The sequence below is a fragment of the Taeniopygia guttata genome, chromosome 3 (genome assembly GCF_048771995.1).
Source record: "Taeniopygia guttata chromosome 3, bTaeGut7.mat, whole genome shotgun sequence".
NCBI lineage: Eukaryota > Metazoa > Chordata > Aves > Passeriformes > Estrildidae > Taeniopygia > Taeniopygia guttata.
In genome coordinates this window covers 7,336,418-7,357,170 of record NC_133027.1, presented here as the reverse complement: position 1 = coordinate 7,357,170, position 20,753 = coordinate 7,336,418, and the positions used below count along the sequence as shown (strand labels likewise).

Here is a 20,753-nt window from a genome sequence, read left to right as displayed (position 1 = left end):
CTGCCTGACATCCTGCTGGACTTTTCCATGAAAAACGGAAGCAAAGGCAAATTCTTCCACCAGCTGCAAGTAATAAGGTTGTGCTGTACCTCAAATCAGTGACAAAGTTGTTGCATTTAGGGGGTTTGATCTAAATTTACAGTCTTTCCCCAAAACTAGAGTTGACCTCTTAGGTTTGTTTATTTATTTATTTATTTATTTTTGCAGTTGAAAGTTGTTTTTGACAAGAGGTAAGTCTGTCAGAGCAAGTAACTTTGTAACTTACATTGACATTAAAGTTTAACAGAGTTCAAGCCAGAGCTGAAATCAATGGAGTGTGAAAAGAGATCATACTATCAGCTATTAATGCTTCACTTGAATTTTCATGCAAGGTTTGTTTTGCTTTTATCCTGCTTCTTGCTTTGGAAAGAGAAATCTATAACAATTTGCTGGTCTACTTCACTGATCTACTCTGTATCTTTCTGAAAATTCATTTGCCAGAGGAATTTTGGTTACATAGTCACTAAAACACTTAAGAACAAATGATTCTAATATTTGTGACCAATAAATCCTCACCTGTTAAAGTCTGTTAACTTTAACCTTCACGCAAAAGGCAAAATTATCCTTTTGTCCTGCATCAGCAGTGTCAGGAAAAGGGTTTTTACTGCCCAATAAGATTAATCCATTGGCACTTAGCTTTGACAGTCCTTCCAAGAAATACCGTGCTGCGTTGCTGAGGCTGAATTTGATTTTCCTCTTCTTAACTGGGATCATCATGGATTGGATGCCACTGCCCAGATCAATATCTTGGCACTTAGTGGGCATATTAACTGGAAGGACAACTGCAAGCATGGCAGTTTCAACCTGCAGGAAAGACAAAGAGTACAAGGGCTGTGTTCCCTGTTTCTGCCATGCTGAGGTCCTGGGCCATTTTGTCTTACAAGGAACCAACTCAGTCCTACCTGAGTAGTGCTCACTAGACTGACAGGATTTAAAATCAGATGAAAAAGAAACTTTAATACAGAGACACAGCCAGGGAAAGAAGCTCTGTCATTATTTTAAGGATTTTAAAGGTTCCTGGTAAAACTCCCATCTTTGCTTGGCTTGATGAAGGCTTCATCAGTGCTGGAGTGGTAAATGTGAAACAGGAAACTTATGGGCATTATTCCAGGTAAATCCACATCTGCAAACTTTGCCCAGGTCACAATGGAACAACTCAATACACCTGTGCATCCCCAGACTATTTTTGACTTTACTCTTCAGTCAGAGAAACTACCCAGGGAAAGTCCGTATCAATTCCACAGCAATAAGGCAGTTTTGAATCATAGCCTGCAATAAGTCAATTTAAACACAAATCCATGGATAGGTTTAATTTCAGCATTTGCATAAGTACTTTTATTTTTCCATCAGACCTGCACCCTTTTAGAGTGTAGAAAATAAATAATGCTGAAAGGTGAATTGTGCTTGAAGTTTTTATTATCTTCCTTATCCACCAAGTAGTCTTGGGTTTTATTTAATAATCACTCAGAAGCAGTGCTGAATAAAAATATATTTTAGTTGATTTTCTCTTGGGTTTTTATGTTATTCTTACTGTAACTGGTGCTTCACAGATGCAGCTTTTTCTTCACAAGATTCCTGAGGCAAGTTAATATTAGCATCTTCATCTTACAGATGAAGAACAGAAAGGTGGAGCAATTTGAGCAAGAACATTTCAGACATTTGCTATTCTTGGATACTTCTCTTGGGACCCAAAGGCTTACTAGAAGGACTTGCTCTGCCTGGTTTCACGGTTTCATTTGGAGTGGGATGCACTTTCTTTCCACAGAGCAAATCACACACAGCTCAAGTCAGCACGGCAGAATTCAAAGGCTGGTACAAGCTACAGTGCAACTCCTTTCCAAACAAACCAATTTGTCATCACTTGTCACATTCCCACCTTCCTTCTGTTCCCAGCCATATGTTCCCCTCCCCTTCCCCCAGCACTGCCACCTGCCTAGCTCCTCCTGTGAGCTCAGCCTGAGGAAAGGGGAAAAAAAATGCGTGATTACTTTTTGACAACAAGCTACAGAGTCAGTTTTGCATTTACAATAATAATAGAATCATAGAATGGCTTGTCTTGGAAAGGACCTTAAAGATCATCTAATTCCATGGGCAGGGACACCTTCCACCAGTCAGGTTGCTCAGAACTGCCCCCAACCTGGCCTTAAAAAGCATATTTATTTGTTTTTAGTGTATGTTACTACTAATTCTAAATTAGATCGTTTATTTATGTTTAGCTACATTTCAATTTACTATTCATTTACATAATACGTAGCAATTACAAAAGTTTATAAATATGCATTAGTAATTATCGCCAAATAACTTACAAATAATTTACGCATATTAAAATAACATATTATGATACATTATTTATAAATTATATTTTATAATACCGGAACTCCATACATTTTCTATGGTACTGCGGAGGAGGGGGAGCACTCACCCAGCATAGCAGCCCCTACACTGAGAGGCTCACGGCTAGTTACATTTTTAGGCATCAATGAGTCACCAAAAAACGCCTTTTACGTTTTTTCACACTTCCCCTTCTCCCGCTCCATCCCTCCGTCCCGCCCACCGCGGGCGGGGCGCGCCGGGGTCGCCGCGCGTGCGCGCCGGGACGCGCGTTGGGATCGCGGCGATTCCGGGAGGGATTCCGGGAGCGATTCCCGGCGGGATTCCGGGAGCCATTCCCGGCAGCGATGTTCCGCCGGCCCCCGCGCAACTTCCGCGGCCGGCGGCGCGCAGCCTCCAGCGGCAGCAGCGAGGGCGAGCCCGAGCCGCGGGCGGAGCCGGCCGCAGCCCCGTCCCCGGACTCGGGCGCCAGCTCGCCCTCGGAGCGGGAAGCGGAGCCCGGGGCGGCCGGGGGCGATCCCGGCGCGGAGGGGCCGCTGCCCGCCGGGGAGCCGGCCCGCAGAGCCGGGGCGGGCACGGGCCCGGGGCAGCGCCGAGCCGGGCAGGAGCTGCTGAGCTTCGGCGGCGAGGAGGAGCGGGAAGGTGAGGAGCCGTCGTGTGTGTGTGTATGTGTGCGTGTGTGTCTGGTGTGTGTGTGTGTGTGTGTGTCTGGTGTGTGGGGGTGTGCGTGTGTGTGTGTGTGTGTGTGTGTGTGTGTGCGTGTCCCGCAGAGCAGGGCCGGAGCTCTGCCTTGGCTGCCCCCTCAGCGAGCCGCTCCTGCCTCTCGCTGTGAACTCACCCAGCCGGGCTGTGTCTGGGGAAGGGCTCCTGGCAGCGCTTGCACGATAAAGCCGTGCTAAAGGACGGGCTAGGCCTGGCAGAGAGCGGGTCTTGTCAGTCCATCTGGTTATCTCGAACGCGGGTGCCAAGAGAATGGTGCTGGACTCACTTCAGTGATGCCCAGCAATAGGATGAGGAGCAATGGCCATAAACTAAAACAGTAAATTCCACCTCAACATGAGAAAGACCTTATTTACATCAAGGGTGGCAGAGCACTGGAACAGCTGCCGAGGGAGGGCGTGCAGTCTCCCTCTCTGGAGACATTCCAAACCCACCTGGACACATTCCTGTCTCCCCTGTTCCAGCTGACCCTGCCCTGGCAGGGGGTTTGCCAAGGTGCTCTCCAGAGGTCTCTTTCAACCCTAACAATTCTGTGATTCTGTGAAAAGTACTTCGATAATTACTTATGTCCACATTCTTTCGGCTGGAAAGCATCTGAAATCTTACAACTGGAGAAAACCAGTACTGTGTAGTTCCATGATGAGCAAGCTTAAATAACGAAACTTAAGTGTTTAATTGACACTTCTGGGCTGTTGCTGTTGTGGTTGATGAGAAGACAGCCACCTTGGTGGGGACAAACTTCAGAGAGACCCTGCAGTGATGCTGTGTAGAGGAGGCTGACCTGGAGTTTTTACCAGCTGGTCCAGCACGGGTTTACTTGAGTATTTGAATAAGGGCTATAAGGAATGCATAACTATGAACAGAATCTGCCATTCAAATTAATGCTAATGAGATGTTTTTGTGTCTGTAGTTGAATGTATGTTCTGGACTACTCAAGGGTTTGTTGGGTGTAATGTCATAGTCTATACTTATACTCTTGTTTTGCTTTGAGACATAAAACCAAGATGTTTGTGTGCCTCTTACTGCAGTAGTAGTTGTTTGAGAAACAGTTGGGGAAATTAATGTTAGTGTGAATCCTACAAATCCCAGTAGCCTTTTCCAAGAAGCTGCTATAATATTTAGAATTAATCCAGCCAGAACTGAAAGACTGAACACAGCCCTTAGTGCTGTGGTCTTGACATGTTGGTGTTTGGTCATAGGTTGGACTTGATCTCAGAGGTCCTTTCCAACCTAATTGATTCTGTGATTCAGAACTTACGCTGTGCACACACATAGAGTTTACATGCACTTTTGTATGCAGTACATACATATATATGTGTGTACATTGTTGGCTTTATTGATGTTACTCAGAATCACTTTGTTTTATCTGGTAGGTGAAGAGTTTTTTAAAATTAAAAAGCCATCCTTCAACGAAGTAACCTTTAGAATTAAAAAGAAGGAAAGCTTACTGCCTGCACAGACAGAAGCTGAAGAAAGCAAAAGTAAGTACTTCTTTTAGTTAAATATTTTATGAAATATGTGAAGAGTGGTGTAAAAATACTGCTGTTAGATTTTTTTTTGCTTGTTAATTGAACTCAGAATTATACTTACAATGTTAGTGTACAGGTTTATAATTGTAATGTATTTGTGCTGAAATTATTTTCAGTTTGACCTTGGTAAAAGATTATCAGAACTTGGAGGCTGTTCTTGAGAAAACCTGATTATGCAGAACCATGTACTACATCAAAGTTAACAAACTTTTGCTAAGTTTGTACTTCAGCATCATATGTTTCAAACTATGGGCCAGGTGTCCACTGCTTATTGCTGTCAGAATGCAGTTTATCTGAGTATTGGCATTGAGGGAAAATGTGAGCTTAGTAGCATTTTGTCTGATGAAACTTAATGTAAACATTATTAAATTGTGTGCTCTTACAGCATTTAAGTGTTTTAATTGAATGCAGTCAATAACCTTGGTTATTCTGGTAGTATCCCTACTTTCATTGAAATACAGTCAGTTGCCCAGAGAGGCTTTGGACTCCCTATCCCTGGAAGTTTTCAAGGCCAGGTTGGGTGAGGCTGTGAGCACCTAGGCTAGTTGAAGATGTCCCTGCCCATGGCAGGCGAATTGGAACTAGATCTTTAAGGTGCCTTCCAACCCAAACCATTCTGTGGTAAGTTTCCTATTGGAATATTTGGAGTTTGTGTGTTTTAGAAAGAAATTAATCTAAAAGTTCTCTTAATTTGACACCTCTGTCAATTCACAGATAAACCATATTTGCTAATGTTAGATAAAAATAAATTAGATTGAGATTGGGCAAGAATTCCCTTTGAGGTTGTGATTCAGCTGAGATAGTAAATTTTCTTAGCAACTTCTTATAAAAGTGTATCATATTCTTATAGAAGGTGGTACATTCTATTGTTCAGTAATCTTATGATTTACTGAAACTGTAGTGGCAGATGAAGAGAAATCAATACTTTTAAAGGATTTGATAATAACTGGAGACAAGATAGATATAAATGTTTATAGTTTAAGAGTGCCCTCGTTGTTAATGCTTTTAAAAAAGTGCTTTCTAAATGCAGTTTTTCAAGTCAAGAATCCAAATATGCTGTGAACAATCAGAATATTATTAGTTGTTATCTGAGAGCTGATCTCATTGCTTTTGTACATGTAAATACACTCTGTGTCTCAGAAGGACTTGTAGTCTTTCTATGGGAAGCATCACCAAAGATGCTTTTATTCAATACAAGAATTGTCTTGTAAATGACTGTCTTGGAATGTTACAATTTGACATGTTTTTATTTGAACAGCTGGAAATAGACAAGTGACCAGTCTTTGCTGCAGCAAGGTGTAAATAATTTCGGGTAACCAGTTATGGCACATCATATTCCAGCAGCTGAAATAATGGATCATACTTTTTTTCCCCTATAATTAAGAAATCTGTCAGTTGGAGCCTGGAGTTGGCAACACCAAAGATACTCATGAACAGGATGAGGACAATGAGGATGAAACTTATTCTTCACTGAATGAAGATTACAACAGCTCAGACTCTGACAATGAATCCAGCTCTCCACAGAGGAAGAATGATTTATCACCGGGTTAGTTCCCTGGCTTTTTTTAAGCTATTTTAGAACATTTTGTGTTTGAAGTACATGGCAAGTTAGGTAAGACGAGTTCCATACCTAAGGTATGGGCATCTGTTTATCCTGAGTCAGGGCTACCCTTTTGTAAGAATAGTGGTTCCCCCTCATTTTTAGTTGCAAACATTTGTTGTCTTTCTGTGCTAATTTTGGGAATGGAGCAGAAATTATAAGCCCTGGTTATAGAAGAAAGGCAGCAGAAAATTGCTCTTTAGTGATGCACAGTTCCCTTCATGAGGTGAAAATAAAACCTCACTTTGAGACTGAGAGCCACTTTTTCATCTCCTTATATTCTACGTGGCAACCATTGTAGAAAACCATCTTATGTTCTCTATCCATAGTTGTACAGTGATGCTGAACAGTGGTGATGATTTGCATTAGATACAGAGTGTTGCTTTTAGTCTTTTCCTTAGATTTTCTCTCTCTTTGATGCAGGCAATATCCCCAGTGCAGCTCACGTTGAGGCTGCTCGGCGGAAGCGTCACTTAGCCAGGACAGAGGCTGATTATCTTGCCCTGGATGTTTCAAACAGTCCTCAGGTCCTTCAGAGAAGAGGAAGCAGTGATTTAGAGAGTGAAGATGAGTCTGAAACAAAGCATCTCGATTTTGCTCCTAAAATGAGAACTCTTAGGCAGAGGATGACTGAAGACATGGGTGAGTTTGTGGTGTTTCTCCCTGAGGTTTTGTTTTAGTCCCTGGAGCATGTGAGACTTGTCCAGTAAGGAGTGAGGCTTTGCTCCTCAGGGCTCTTGGAAAAAGGCTGTACAGTTGGTGCTTGAGGTTTATATGGGTCATAAAACTGGTTAAGGTCTCACTTGTGGTGCTGCAGGATACTTCGAGAAATGTTTGCAAAATTATTTTTGGCCTTGTTGACTGGAAAAAAAAAAGGCCTTGTAAAAGGCACATTTACAGTGAATAAAGTTACTGTAAGTCTTGCCTCCTGCTTCTGGTCTGGTCTTCTAAGTGATCTTCCTGCACTGGCATTATAAATTCAAAAAAATGAAAAACAAACAAACAGAAATAAACAAACCTACTACATGCAAAACATAACTGGCTTTTTTTTTTTTAATTCCCTTGGAGCTGCTTATAATGTTGTTTATGAAGCACGGGTTTACTTTAGTATTTGAATAAGGGCTATAAGGAATGCATAACTATGAACAGAATCTGCCATTCAAATTAATGCTAATGAGATGTTTTTGTGTCTGTAGTTGAATGTATGTTCTGGACTACTCAAGGGTTTGTTGGGTGTAATGTCATAGTCTATACTTATACTCTTGTTTACATGTATTATGCATGTAAACTTTGCTTTGAGACATAAAACCAAGATGTTTGTGTGCCTCTTACTGCAGTAGTAGTTGTTTGAGAAACAGTTGGGGAAATTAATGTTAGAGTGAATCCTACAAATCCCAGTAGCCTTTTCCAAGTTCCTTCCCTTTCAGTTTTGCAGTCCTCCATCTTCAGGTTTTTCATCTGCTGTTTTTTGTGTGTATCACTTCTCAGTATTGGCTGGGAGACCCATTGTTGCTTTAGAAGGAGGAGAAAACGAGAGGGGAAAAAATAAAGGGTGTAGTTAGATCTAATCACAGTTGTTTTAACTTCCAGTGTCTCTGGGTGATGCATCAAGTGACGATGAAGCCAAGTGGGAAGAACAGCAAATAAAGAAAGCTGTTAAACTCTCTCAGGTGACATATGCTTTCCTAACCATTTTAAGTTACTTTATGCTTATAGGCAAGAGAGCTTGTTTGGAGTACTGTTGTATCTCTGTTCTACCCTCTCATTAGGGAAGAGTTTAGGAAGTTATTCCTTGATTCTTCAGGGAAAGATGATTAGAAATATGGGAAGATGATAACAAAAATCTTTAATCTCTGGCTGTTGAGGAGTGTGATGATGTCAGCCCCAAAGGCAGGTCCTGTTGTTATAAGAAATCACAAGGTGCTGAACTCTGATTTTTTTGCTGCCATGCAAGGGATCTTGAAAGGAAGAGTATACAAATGATACAAATGTTGCAAAGTTGCAAAACAAAAATTATTCTTTAATTTTGCTAAATTTCTGTTGAGTGGCAATCTGAGAGCTCTCTTCACAGTTCAGCAGAATGCTGTCTTTTCCTCAGTAAGTAATTGGTAAAAATAAGCTATATTCTGATAAGTGCTGGAAGTTTTGGTTCTGGCTTGGATCACTTACTCTGGGTCAGACTTAGGAGTATCTGAATAACCAGCTCTTTATTGAAGTTGGAATTGACAGTTGTAGAAATTTTTCCAATTTGGGGAGTAGAGGAAAAAGAAAAAGTTTCATCTTTCTGAGACTCGTTTTCAAATCCAGTATGATGTTAGGTCCTCACGTTCCACTGCTTATGAAAAAGTTAATTCTACTCTTCAGGAAACAGCAGCAATTTATAGCTGTAGACCTTGTGAGTTATGGATTTAATGTTTGAATTGATTGGGTTTTGTCTAGATTTTTTTGTGATTGAAATATGTATTTTTGTATCAGATGTCTAGTATTCAGATGATGTTTCGTTGATCTGTAGAGTTGCAAAGAGAGCAACTGTGTAAATGGTGTATTAAAATTTGACAATTCTTGTAGGAAATTTGTGATGATGCTCCTGTGCATAAATACCAACCAACCAAACCCAAGTTTGATACCTCTGTTTCTCTACCACCTGTGAATTTGGAAATTGTGAAGAAGAGATTGACTGAAAGGTAACTCCTTAACTTACGAGTTGTCTGAGTTTTTGTCACAGAATGAGACAACAGCTCTGAAGTGTTACTGTTTTTTCCAGAGTGTTGAGCTTTTTTTTGGGTTGTTTTCAAGTGTAATGATGTCTAATGGAGTCCTACAGGTTTTTTGCTTTATGTAGCAATGCTTTATTTCAGGGGAGCATTTGGACTTTTTAAGAATGTGTCTGTCAACTTGAACGTTAGAAAGTAAATTCACTTATTTGGCAGCAGATTTTTATGGTTACTGGCAGTTCTTGATGTTACATTTACCCTGAAAGCAGAACTTCACTGGGGGCAGGTGGAACTGGCACTCCCAATCCAATCATATTTATAAGGCTTTCCTGTTTCATCTTCCCCAACACAGTCCTCCAATGGTAGTTCTTATACCAGCTGTAAAAATAGCCCAGTATTTCCTAAAGCAACCTAAGTTCTCTACAGCCTGTTCAGAACGTGCCTGGATCTTTTTCTTTAGTTGTGTGCCAGGCTGTGACTTGTCTTGAGCAGCTCAGTGCTGTGTGGGCAGCTGAAGTGTCCTGGGTTGGACATGGGAACCTCCTAGAGGGTGTGTGGGAAGGACAGCTGGGGTCAGGCATCTCAAGGTAAGCCATCCCCTGTCATCCCTCCCAGCACTGGGAAGCAGCTGTTAAGATAAGTTTAGACAAGTAACTTAATACAAGTGAAACATAAATTGTGCTGTGAACTTTTACCAGGCTCTCTCAGTGTAATCTTTGCTTTGTACAGACCATCCCTGCCGTGTTTATTTAGAGAAGTGAAACTAAGTTGGACTAAATATTTTTGTGGAATTGTATGCTTTCTTAGCTTTAGTCATCTGAAGGGAATTGAGTTAACTGAGCAGCAATTTATGAATAGAATCAAATAAGAAAACATAAGAATTCAGCTGTCAAGAGTGGGAAACTTGTCTGGAAAACAGCAAGAAGGGGAAGGGGAACCAGTTTGGTGTACAAACAAAACAAAATCTGTTTTGTTTGTAGATGTTTTTAATATATTAAGTGCTGAAATAGATTAATATTTTTTCTTTTTAATTTGTAGTACAGTAGAACACAATAGCTTAGTTCAGCTATTTTCTTTGGGAATTGTTCAGTTCAGGGAGATGAGCTAAATTGTGGTCTGTGCCTTGATTCTGTTCTAGACCTGCTCAAACTGAGTAAACACATAGGGATATATAAGGAAGGAAGGTGTAAAAAAGAGAGGAAGCAGAGTTGTAATATATGTAAATGTTTGTGTGCTACCTGTCTAGTAGAGACAGCTGTAGACATATGTATTGTGTGTTTATCACACAATAATAAGAATTGTCAGTTGGTTTGTATTTAATAGTGAGCACATTGTGAATGCTTGCAGGTACTTCTGTCCATGCAACTTGTTAACTGGTATGGACATGCTGATGTGAACTGTAGTTTTTACCAGATTACATTGGGTAGAATCTATTTAATAATGGGGTACTGTGTAATTTTGGCTTTTATGTTTTCGGAAAGTGTGGTGTATTGAGGAGCTCAGGTAAAATATCTGTGGTGCTGGTGCTTTCAAAACCAGCACCACATAAATGACATTTGGGTTGCCAAAGCATGATGTTTGTGCTTCTGTAAATGTTGGCATGGGTAAATCTTTCAGTGCTGCTCAGGTCAAATGCAAGTGCTATTATTAGCACAGGCAAAGATTTTGTATGTGATTATAATGGGAAAAATGTTTTGGAGTGCATCAGCTGTTAAGTTGGCAATAGTTCTGATTGTCTGGGTTTCTTTCTTTTAGGATAACATCCTTACAGGATGTGCACCGTGCCCACCAGAGAGAGTATGAAAAATATATGGAGGATATTGAGAGCTCAAAGATGTCTGTCCAGGAGTTGGAGAACTCTTCAGATGCAGCTCTGAATTACAAATTCTACAGGACCATGAAAACATATGTAGAAAACTTGATAAACTGTTTGAATGAAAAGGTATGTATATTTTCCAATTTTTTTTTTAAAGATGATAAAGGTGTATTCTGTCAGTCAAAAATGAGAGATACCACCCAGTTAAAAATCATTTCTATCAGAATCATATTTAATTTTAATTTAGTGTCCCTGTGCAGTTTTGGATTTCTTCAGGTAACTCTAAAGAGAAGAAATGTTACTTAGTGAATACATTTTCTTCAATAACTAGTGCCTCAAAAGCAAGCTGCAATAAAACAAGAGACACCAGTGGTGTCCTGGTGAGCGCTTTTGTATGAAGTCTTAGTCCTTGATATGTAACATGTTTGTGTTTTCAGCCTGAAGAACTCCCATGACCAGGAACTTGTCAACCTATGACACTTCTGTTCTAATTTTACAGTTGTACAAAAAACCTGTGGAAATTAATTTTTGCTCATTCTTGTGAGATTTAAATGAATTGAAAGCCTGATTAGTGTTTGCTGTATTGCAGCTGAAGGACATAAATGAACTGGAATGGGCTGTGCATGCCCTTCTTCAGCAACGAGCCGTGAGAGTAGCGAAGCGAAGGCAAGAGGAGCTGAAAAATGAATCTGCTTATATTCAGCGTGTGACAAGTCAGTACAAAGTTCAAATTTTTCAGTGAGAAAATAACTTGTCTTTGAGCAGAAATACAGTTCATTTTTGGGTTAAGATTTTAATTTCGACTTTTGATCTCCTTTCCCCTTCCCATTGTCAGTAGGTGTGTTCTACTGCACCTCATTTGAAATTCTTAGCTGAGTAATGCTTATGATACTGTTTTTCTCTGGTTTAATTTCTCTGAATATGGCATGACCAAGTACCTTGTCAATTTTTAATTGTTCATTTTCTCATCAATATTTAAAAAGAAAAATGGGAGTCAGTTTTCCAGTAGGTCTCAAGTTGCAGAAAGCTTGCTTATTGTTGAATTCTGTAAATATCTGAAAAAGCTGAGTGTGTAATTGGCAATATCACACTTACCTGAGGGTGTCTGTAAGGCTATGTGTGTGCCCAGATTGGAGATTTCAAACCAGGAGATGACACCCATGTTGCAGAGCATGAAGAGAGAAGCTACACTGTGTAAGGGTTTTATCTAAAAGAAAACTGTGTTTCAGTCACTGTATGAAAAAATAGCACAGTTTTCTCAGCTTGTATTTTCTTTATTCACCAAGGTATTGTTTATGTGCTGTGTGAATCTCTAGCTGCTGCTATTTAAAAAGCCCAAACAAACCAGACCTCCAAAACCAAACCTCCAAAACTGTTCAGGCAAAGCTGAGAGCAATATGCTTGGAGCTGCTGGGAACAGATGGAGGGCAGATGCACTGGATCCTGGTAAATACTAAATCATATGGGTTCAGTCTTCTCACTTGAGGGGATAAACTGCTTATGAGAGAAAGTAACAGACTGGATGGTTTTGTAAAATGGGGTGGCAAACTGACAGCAGGTGTAAGGAGAAAAGGGTAATGCCGTGGCAAGAGTTGCTATTAAAAGATTTTACCTCCAGCTCATTACAAATGAGACTGCACTTACATGTTTAGCAGCACATAGCATTGTTTTTTATGTTCCTAATTATATTTAGTATAGTTGAAAGGCTGTTTTTTCTTACATGTACTTCAGTAGTAGTACACCCTTTCTCTTTGGCATGTTTTGTGCATCAGCCAGTCATTAGTGCTACAAGGAATTTACTCTGACTTACTCTGGATACTGTTAGAGTTTTGAATAGGTTTGTTCTTTTGTTGACTATTTCCAAATTAAAAAAAAAAAACCTAACAAAGCAATAGAAGGAGATTCTTTGTTTCCTGTTTGAAAATAAAACAGGAACTTTAAAAACATACCACTTTATTTTTGGCTGTTTCTGTCTTATAGGTGGGAATGACAAACCAATGGAAAGCAAATTGGAAGGTGATGAGAAGACACAGATTCTGAAAATGTGTGAGCATCGAAGGTAACTCTTACACAGAGGTGCACTTAACTCTGATAAATGTGTTGTGCACTGACTTTCTGTTATTCCTGCAGTCATGAATGTAAACCTGTAGGATTACTAAATTAGATTACACTAAAAATATCTCAGTATTTGCTTTCCAAAACTTGAAGGACATGGAAGCCATCTATATGTTACTATCATTCTCTTCATATTGATTTGAACGTGAATGCTAATAGAGCTGGATATTTTAAATTTAAAAGTCTTAAGTGAGACAAAACTATGAGGGGAGCTTTTTTCTTCCTATTTTAATTAATATTATTAACTTCTACAGAAATCTATTTCTGTATTACTGTAGAAATAGCAAAACTGGGCAGAAATGTTTCTGCTGGAGAGGCAGTGGTGAGTGAAGCAAATCAACCTCTAACTCCAGGTCTACTATCAGTGTAGGTCAGAAAAATGCTACATTTTGGATGTTACAGTGTTCAGAGATCGGTACCAAGTTTTTTTATATAATTGGGAGCTTTGAAAGTTTTATAGTTGCAGTGGTACCTCAAGTCTTAAAAGCAGCGTTGCACTATGACACGAAATAACTCACGCACTCGCTCCAAGATACAAAAGAAGAAAAGGAAGTAACTTTTATTTCTGACCTTGCAATATACAGAATTCCAAAAATGACAGTGGATTGGAGGATGAAATTGCCACCTCTCCAACCATACTGGCCAAACCAACAGTTCATCAAGTCTCTCCTCCCACAAAGAAGAATGCAAAACAATCATTATTTAGATGAACAGTGTGTGAGAACTCCAGTAGAAATATGTAAACATCAGAAGGCATAGACAACTTTAAAAAGAACTTTAAAACTTTTAAAAGAACAGGGCGACAAGCAAGTACCTTGAAATTTTACTGGAGGAAAAGTGGTGTAATAATAACAACTTCCTCTCAAAGCAGTTAACTTTTAATGCTAATTGATGTGAATAACTGTTTAAAAGTATTTATGCAACATCACTTCCCTATCATGTATAATTTTCCTGTGGTAGAAATTCAAGCCATTGATTTTGCAGCCTGTTTCTCTTGATGCCACAACAATAGCTTTTAGAACCCCACTGCCACATGAGTGCTATCACCTTTTTCCTGTAGGTTGTTGAACGAAATCCAGGACTGATCGGACAGTCTGAGAGCTCAGTAAACTCACACTAAACTGTCAGACAGGATCCAATTCAACACCAGATGCTCAGTGTTGCAGGTGGGATGAGTTGTTAGCCTCATCAGTAGTAATGAGGTGAAGGGAAGGTTATTGCATGGCTCATCAGAGATGTTACTCTAAGCTCTTGGATGTCAGTTGCCAAATCCCCTCCCTTTTCCACAGTTGAGGAGTTCTTTTGGTTCTGTAGTCACTGTTGCTCCCCCATTGCCTTTCCTTAGGCTGTTGTTCTGACAGCTTGTTTTAAGTACATTTTTTGAAGTTGAATTATTTTCTTTAAGCTTTCTCCTGCACACACAGGAGAGGATAACTCATCTGAGCTCATTCCAAAATGTAGGACTTGCAGGCGGCAGGCGCGGGAGCAGTCAGGAGAAGGAGATCACCACGAGGGCTTGTCGAGTGATGAGGAATTGACTCCCACAGAGGTGGACGAGTTCCAGAAGAGCAAAGGTTGGTGACAGTCCTAATGTGATGTCCTAGAACAAGATCTCTTGTTGATACTTCTTTTATTATTTTTTTAAAGAAAAGTAGAGGACTACCTCAATTGAGTTCCATATTTTTATTTGCACACTGTAGAAAAAAATGCACTCAGGCAGTTCTGACTAATGACTTGGGAAGAATGAATGAATGGTTGTAGATTTCTTGTGGTGGCAGCACTATACATGGCTTTTTAACCTAGAGGTTAGCTCTGACAGATTATGCCAAAGCTGTTCTGGTGGTACTCAGTGCAGTGCTGCAGCATGTTTTGTACAAGCTGGAGTGTGAATTAAAGATTGGTTACAGTGTTTTAATTCTCTTGAGTGAATGGATGAAGAGGAGGAGGGAAAGGTATAATAGCTTTTCTTATAACAGCAGAAGGGTTTTCATGCCTGAAATTCTATCATTCTGGAACTAAGTTTGAAACATAGTGGTTATATAAATCTGTGAAATAGATAATGAAGAAACTTAAATTTTCTTGGTCTTCTGACACCATTTTGACACCATTTTTTTCTAAAAATGGGTTTTTATGGGAGCTGTTTCTAAACCTTTCTGTGTCAGGTGTGTCAAAGATAAATAACAAATGCAATTCTCATTAAAATATCTCCTATAGATGCATAAACTCTTCAGCTTATGCCTCAATAAGTTCTGTGATTGTTTCTTTTTATTCCCAATAAATATTATCCATAGATAACGTTTTAGAGGATAGTAGGAAAATCTTTGAAGATGTACATGCAGATTTTTGTGACATCAGAAAAATCCTGTTGAAATTCCAGGAATGGAAAGAGAAGTTTCCTGACTCTTACTGTGATGCTTACATCAGTTTCTGCCTGCCTAAGCTATTAAATCCATTGATCAGAGTTCAGTTAATAAGTTGGAATCCTCTTGAGGTGGGTGCATCAGGTGACATTTTTGTTAAAAATTTTATATGTGTGTGTATGATGTATTAATATGAAGAATGATTTTTTTTCTATAACTAGCACAGTGCATTAGAAATTAAGAAAACTGCTGTGTTTGTGTCAAAACCTGAAGTATGTTGTGGAATCTTAACTTTCCCAATTTCTTTTACCTCCAGCCCCTTTTGCCATATCTCCTGTAAAAACAGTTCTTCTCCTGGGTTCTTTGAAAACACTTGAATAATGCCACCCATTAAATTGTAGCTTTAAAACTAGTTTTACTGTTTTGGCCCATTCAGTGATGAGGGTGGATCTGAAATTAAGTGGGAATTTGGGTGTTACTGGATAGAGCTTTTCTCTTAATGCTGACCAGCTGAACAACTAACAGGAATAATCTTTCAGCAGAATTTTACAGAGTTGGAAGAGATGCCCTGGTTCAGAGCTATAGAAGAATTCAGTGATGCAGAAAACATACCTGAATCAAAAAGACATGATAATCATGATAAAGAAGTTTTGCCTAGAGTGATTAAAAAAACCGTTCTTCCCAAAATTACAGGTATGGTAAGATTGTATTGAAAATGTTCACTGCAGCTATGCAATGAAACCTTAAATAAAAAATGATAATATCAAATAATGTTGGTGATATCACAGTGCTCCAAGATGTAATGATTGTGTAGTTCCACAGAGTGAGGTTGAAGTAGCCTCTTCAAAATTATTGTGAGAGGCTGAGCTTTTTAGTTCTGTTACATTGTAATGGCTTCAAACTAGGGCAGATAAGTAACTTGCATATTATGAATGAAATAAATTCTATTTTTTTCAGCATTTGTGAAGAGTGTGTGGGATCCTTTATCTACTTCACAGACAAAGAACCTTGTACAGCTTTGCAATAACATCTTTGGCAAACAAATCCTTTCCAAAAATGAGTCCAGCCGAGCAAGAGAGGTAAAAGCTGTGATGCCAAGAAAGGGGAACTTCACCCACTGTGTGCTTTTGTGTGTGCTCCTGTGGACACTGAGAACATTCTCCTGAAGTTGTTTGGTTCTGATTACTTTTTTGTTTTGTCACTCTATATTAAGATGATTTAACAGTTAAACTTCCAGCTCTCTTGATTTTGTCCTTGATGGAGATAATGAGGCAGAAATTAGCTACTGTTTGTAGAAAAATTCTGTCTGTATCTATCCAAAATCTGTTTGTAGATCTAATCTTCATTCACTGCAATAACAATGATATGCATTTAATTATCTTTCCAATTTTGAAGCAGTATATTGATTTAAAATCCAGGCTTCAGAACGTGGTGATAAGGAACTCTTATCTGATTGGATATTATTTCACATTATTCCACAATATGGAAATTGTGCTTAGCTTTCCCAGCTCAAGCTTAACTGTTCTAATGCAGAGAGCATTTATCTGTGAAATGGAGCTGTTTAGCAGAGGCCCAAGAGCCTGTAAAGCCTATAAAGCAGCAGAGCCAAGAACTTCCGGCATGTCTGAGAATTTTTTTTTTATGGGGAGTCCTTCAAATTTTTTTGACTTTTTGCAATAAGACCTAAGAGAGGTCCCCTCCCATAAACATAACAAAGGAAATTGCTACACTATAGCCCCACTTAATTTTATATGCTAGTAAGGCTTCAGTGGTGCATCCCTTAAGCTTTTATTTATAAAGTAGACCTAGAATTTTAAAACTTGAGAATCCCCAAAAGTTGGTTATTTGGTGAGGAGGAAAACTACTATGTAATCCTAGCAATCCTTTAATAATTACTTTTATATACACAGTCACTCAAGTAAGCCCTTCTTAGCCTAATTCTTGGTTTATTCTGATGTAAAGCAGGATGTTTGTCTAGTGAAAATGTGGTGGATTAAGTGGTGAAATGAGATGGATATTTGGGCCCTGAGTATGAAAAGAAATATTTTAAAGAAAATGTTTATGCCTTCCAAAGTTTGCTGTTTTGAAACCATGGCTTAAAGTCAAATGATACAACTGATCTTAGCAAGAACTTAAAATAAATAAATAGGCTTAAAAATAAATGTAGGTGGCAGTCTGTGGCACCTGAAAACACATTGCTCAAAAATGCATACTATCCTAGCTATGGTGACTATTTACATAGAATTTAACATATTTTAATGGAGTGTATAACTTAGTTTGGTTTTAATCTGTACAGTTTTCCTACTTTAATAATATGCAGAAAAAGGCCTCACCTAGGGATATAGCAAAACCCTCTAGGCTAAGCCTATAGATAATTACAGCTGTGATTTGTCTGCTGTTCCTATTTTTTATTCAGGGTTTCAATGTGTGTTATATACAAATGGCAGCTGCACTTAGCTCTAAGATATCAGACCTCTGGATGAGGTAAATAACCTTTGAGGTTGTTACAGATGGAATATGAAGGCTTCCAATGACACATTAATAATTCTTTTTTAATAGGATTTGATGAACACTGTTGTCCTAAGAATGAAGAAATCTGTAGAGGAAGATGTCTTTATTCCTCTGTATCCTAAAAGGTAAGCTAACCCTGTGACTCTCTTCAGTTAGTATTTTTTTTAGTTCCTCTACCTTTCTCCCCTACAGATGTAGATGAAATACTGTAGACATCAATGTCTGTTTACCTTCTTTTAAATACAACAAAAAATAATCTTTAACTTTTTCTTTTTCTTCCCATGACCAGCACTGTGGAAGACAATTCCTCACTACGTTCAAAATTTCAAGAAAGACGGTTTTGGTCAGCTGTTAAGGTAGAGAAAATAGGGCTGATTTTGTTCTGTTTGTCCTCTCTGAAGTTCATTTCACTGGAAACATCCCAGACAGTATTTCAGTTTTCCTGCTATTCATGTTGGCTATCCTCCTCCTTGACTCAGAGCAGGCTAATTTTCAGGTAACTTAACTTCAAGGTATTTTACCTTCACTAACACAGCCTTACACCATGCTCAAAAATTACAATTGTAATAATTTATAGTGATAAGAGTGTCTTCTATGAAACTTGTAACAGTTTTTGCACACTTATGGCCAACAGCTCTACAGATTCTTTGTCTCTTCATTACTGCAGCTGCTCTCCAATGTTGTTCTTTGGGATGGGATTGTCCAGGATGACAAGGTCCGTGATTTGGGACTGAGCAAGTTGCTGAATCGTTACCTTCTCCTGAACATCCTAAACACACCACTAGGGCCGGATAATATCGAAAAGTGTAATAAGGTAAAAGATAACGTTCATTGGAAGAGGGTGTATGCTAAAAGCCTTTTTTTTTTCATGAAGAGGGTCAAAACTGAAGATGGAATATTTAAAGAAAAGAAAATTTAAACATTTAAAATTTTAATTTTTTCTTTTAAAAGCCTTGCTGCATAAGAGCATTTTAGAGCAAATACTGGTCTGTATGTTCTTAAGCGTAACTACTTGGACAGATAATCAGTGTTGATTTGAAGGAAAAAGCACTAATAATGACTGAACCTGCGAGAAGGTTCCTGTCAGAAATGATGTGACTTGGTTATGTTGAAATGCTTGCTAAACTTTTTCCAAATATTGTGTAAACAGGTGGTTGCATGCCTCCCAGAAAGATGGTTCCAAGATCTCAAGGGTGGATCAACTCTCCCTGAATTACTGAACTTCAGCCAGCACTTGCTGCAATGTGCCCGTGCACTACACAAGGACAACCACAGGTAATGGATGAGGCTGTCCTGAGATTCAAGTGCTTCCCCAAATACTTTCTGTTAAAATTTTTTTTAATTCCTTAAATACCATATATTTGACACTTTAAAGTATGCTCATGTCATGTATATATATATCAAAAGGAAAAGATAGACTCTAATGTGAAGGAGCACTTGAGCAGTCCGCGTTTACTGTGAGAGTTTGAGGTAGTTGATGTTGGGTGCTGTTAATGATCAGAGCGGCCAAGGTCAGGAAACAAAAATTATAGTTTAGACAGGTCAATGAAAGTGCTGCTATATTTTTTAATTTTTGTTTTTTAATTCTTAAATAGCGATGAAACAAAAGAAGTTCTTCTCCTGCTTGTGAAAATTGGAGCTTTGCATATTGTAGAAGACTTCACTGAAGAGCATGAACTTGAACACCTTAAAGCAATGATTGGGAAATAGAAACCTTTGAAGGAATGCTTACATTACTGAAACAAGCCTGGTATTCACACTAAACCAGTTCTAATATGAAATGTAATTAGTGGATCCTGTCTACTCAGAAGTAGTAGTAATCACTCATGTATTTAACACATGAGGTGTTTTTTCAAAATGTCTTTTAGTGCCATCTACTCCTAGATTAGGGAGTATTTAGAAGTTGCAGTTGTCAAAGCAATGGTTCAGGCATTCTAAAATGTGTGACAGTGCTTTACTGCTGTATCCTTCTTGGAAGGAATCCTGCAAACAGAAAGTGCCTGTGAGCTTCATCACTGTTAGCCAGTAAACAACGTGACAAGTTATTTTCACCATTAATTGCTAAATACCATTCTGACTCAGCAGTCACTGAGCTCTTCCAACCTGTGGTCCACAGTGATTTTTGGCAGGGTTATTGTTAAGTCATTCCTAGTGAAAAGGATTCATGATGCCCCTGAAACAGGGGTGGGTCAGTGTGCAGGTGAGGAGCCAGGATTTTCATCACAAACATTGTGCTGATGAGAACAGAACAACTTCAGTTACTTTCTAGTAATTGGAGTTCTAGAAATCTCCCCTTGCTTTCCAGTAAGCTCTACAGAACTTAATATCCTTATTTGGATATCATATTTTTTCTAATGTTTTGTAATTTTGTATATTTGCAATAAATATTGTTATAGAATAACAGGGATGTTTCATTCATCACAGAATCTATGTGTTTGTGACTATTTCTCCAAAGTCTTCTGGGAATAGAATTTAAGTCTTGAAGATTTAATCCTTATGCTTTCTTTTTATATTTTTTTAAGTTCAAAATATATTTTTGTAAAGTACTTTAATTGTAAATAGGTTTGATCAGTATTACAGACAAAATAATAAAAATAATTTGGGTTTTTTTTTTTTTTTTGAAAATAAAATATTTTACTGTGGTAATGACTCTTACAGCTCAATTCTTTAACATGTGACAAAATGTTATTAAGTTGTATGAAAAAAGCCCCTCCAGTTCCACTAACTTAGAGTAGCTCCAGGATTTATGTTGCAAATACTGCTTTCTAATAATAAATTTCTGCTGTTTTCCCTCTCAGAATGCCAACAAAAATGCAACTGCTGATCAGCAGTCACCACAGGCTCATGATCTCATTGCTTTTCTCTTGTTCTGCTTTGCCTCATCCCAGCTTGCCTCTAGCACCAGCCTTGTGCTATGACAAAAATGTAATTGATGTTCTACCACAATTTAGCTCTGTAGATGTTTGTTTCTGGAAGAAAGATTCCTTGTAATGACTTGTAGGCGTTGAGAGGGCAGTG

At 38.7% G+C, this 20,753-nt stretch overlaps 1 protein-coding gene across 2 annotated transcripts; it reads left to right on the top strand.

Moving 5' to 3' along the window:
* The first annotated feature begins 2,599 nt into the window (after window positions 1-2,599).
* GCFC2 (GC-rich sequence DNA-binding factor 2) lies at window positions 2,600-20,348 on the top strand. 2 transcript variants are annotated; one of them, XM_041714991.2, is made up of 18 exons: window positions 2,600-3,012; window positions 4,464-4,571; window positions 6,004-6,165; window positions 6,643-6,861; window positions 7,810-7,889; window positions 8,788-8,903; window positions 10,689-10,875; window positions 11,339-11,462; window positions 12,730-12,808; window positions 14,326-14,438; window positions 15,156-15,355; window positions 15,767-15,917; window positions 16,182-16,303; window positions 17,784-17,860; window positions 18,025-18,091; window positions 18,403-18,549; window positions 18,886-19,010; window positions 19,331-20,348. In XM_041714991.2, the coding sequence occupies exons 1-18, from the start codon at window positions 2,718-2,720 to the stop codon at window positions 19,443-19,445; spliced, it is 2,487 nt and encodes an 828-aa protein (XP_041570925.2). In that variant the 5' UTR covers window positions 2,600-2,717; the 3' UTR covers window positions 19,446-20,348. The 2 variants fall into 2 exon arrangements, with proteins under 2 accessions (XP_041570925.2, XP_030125826.4); XM_030269966.4 differs by having other exon boundaries at window positions 15,764-15,917.
* The last annotated feature ends 405 nt before the right edge of the window (window positions 20,349-20,753 follow it).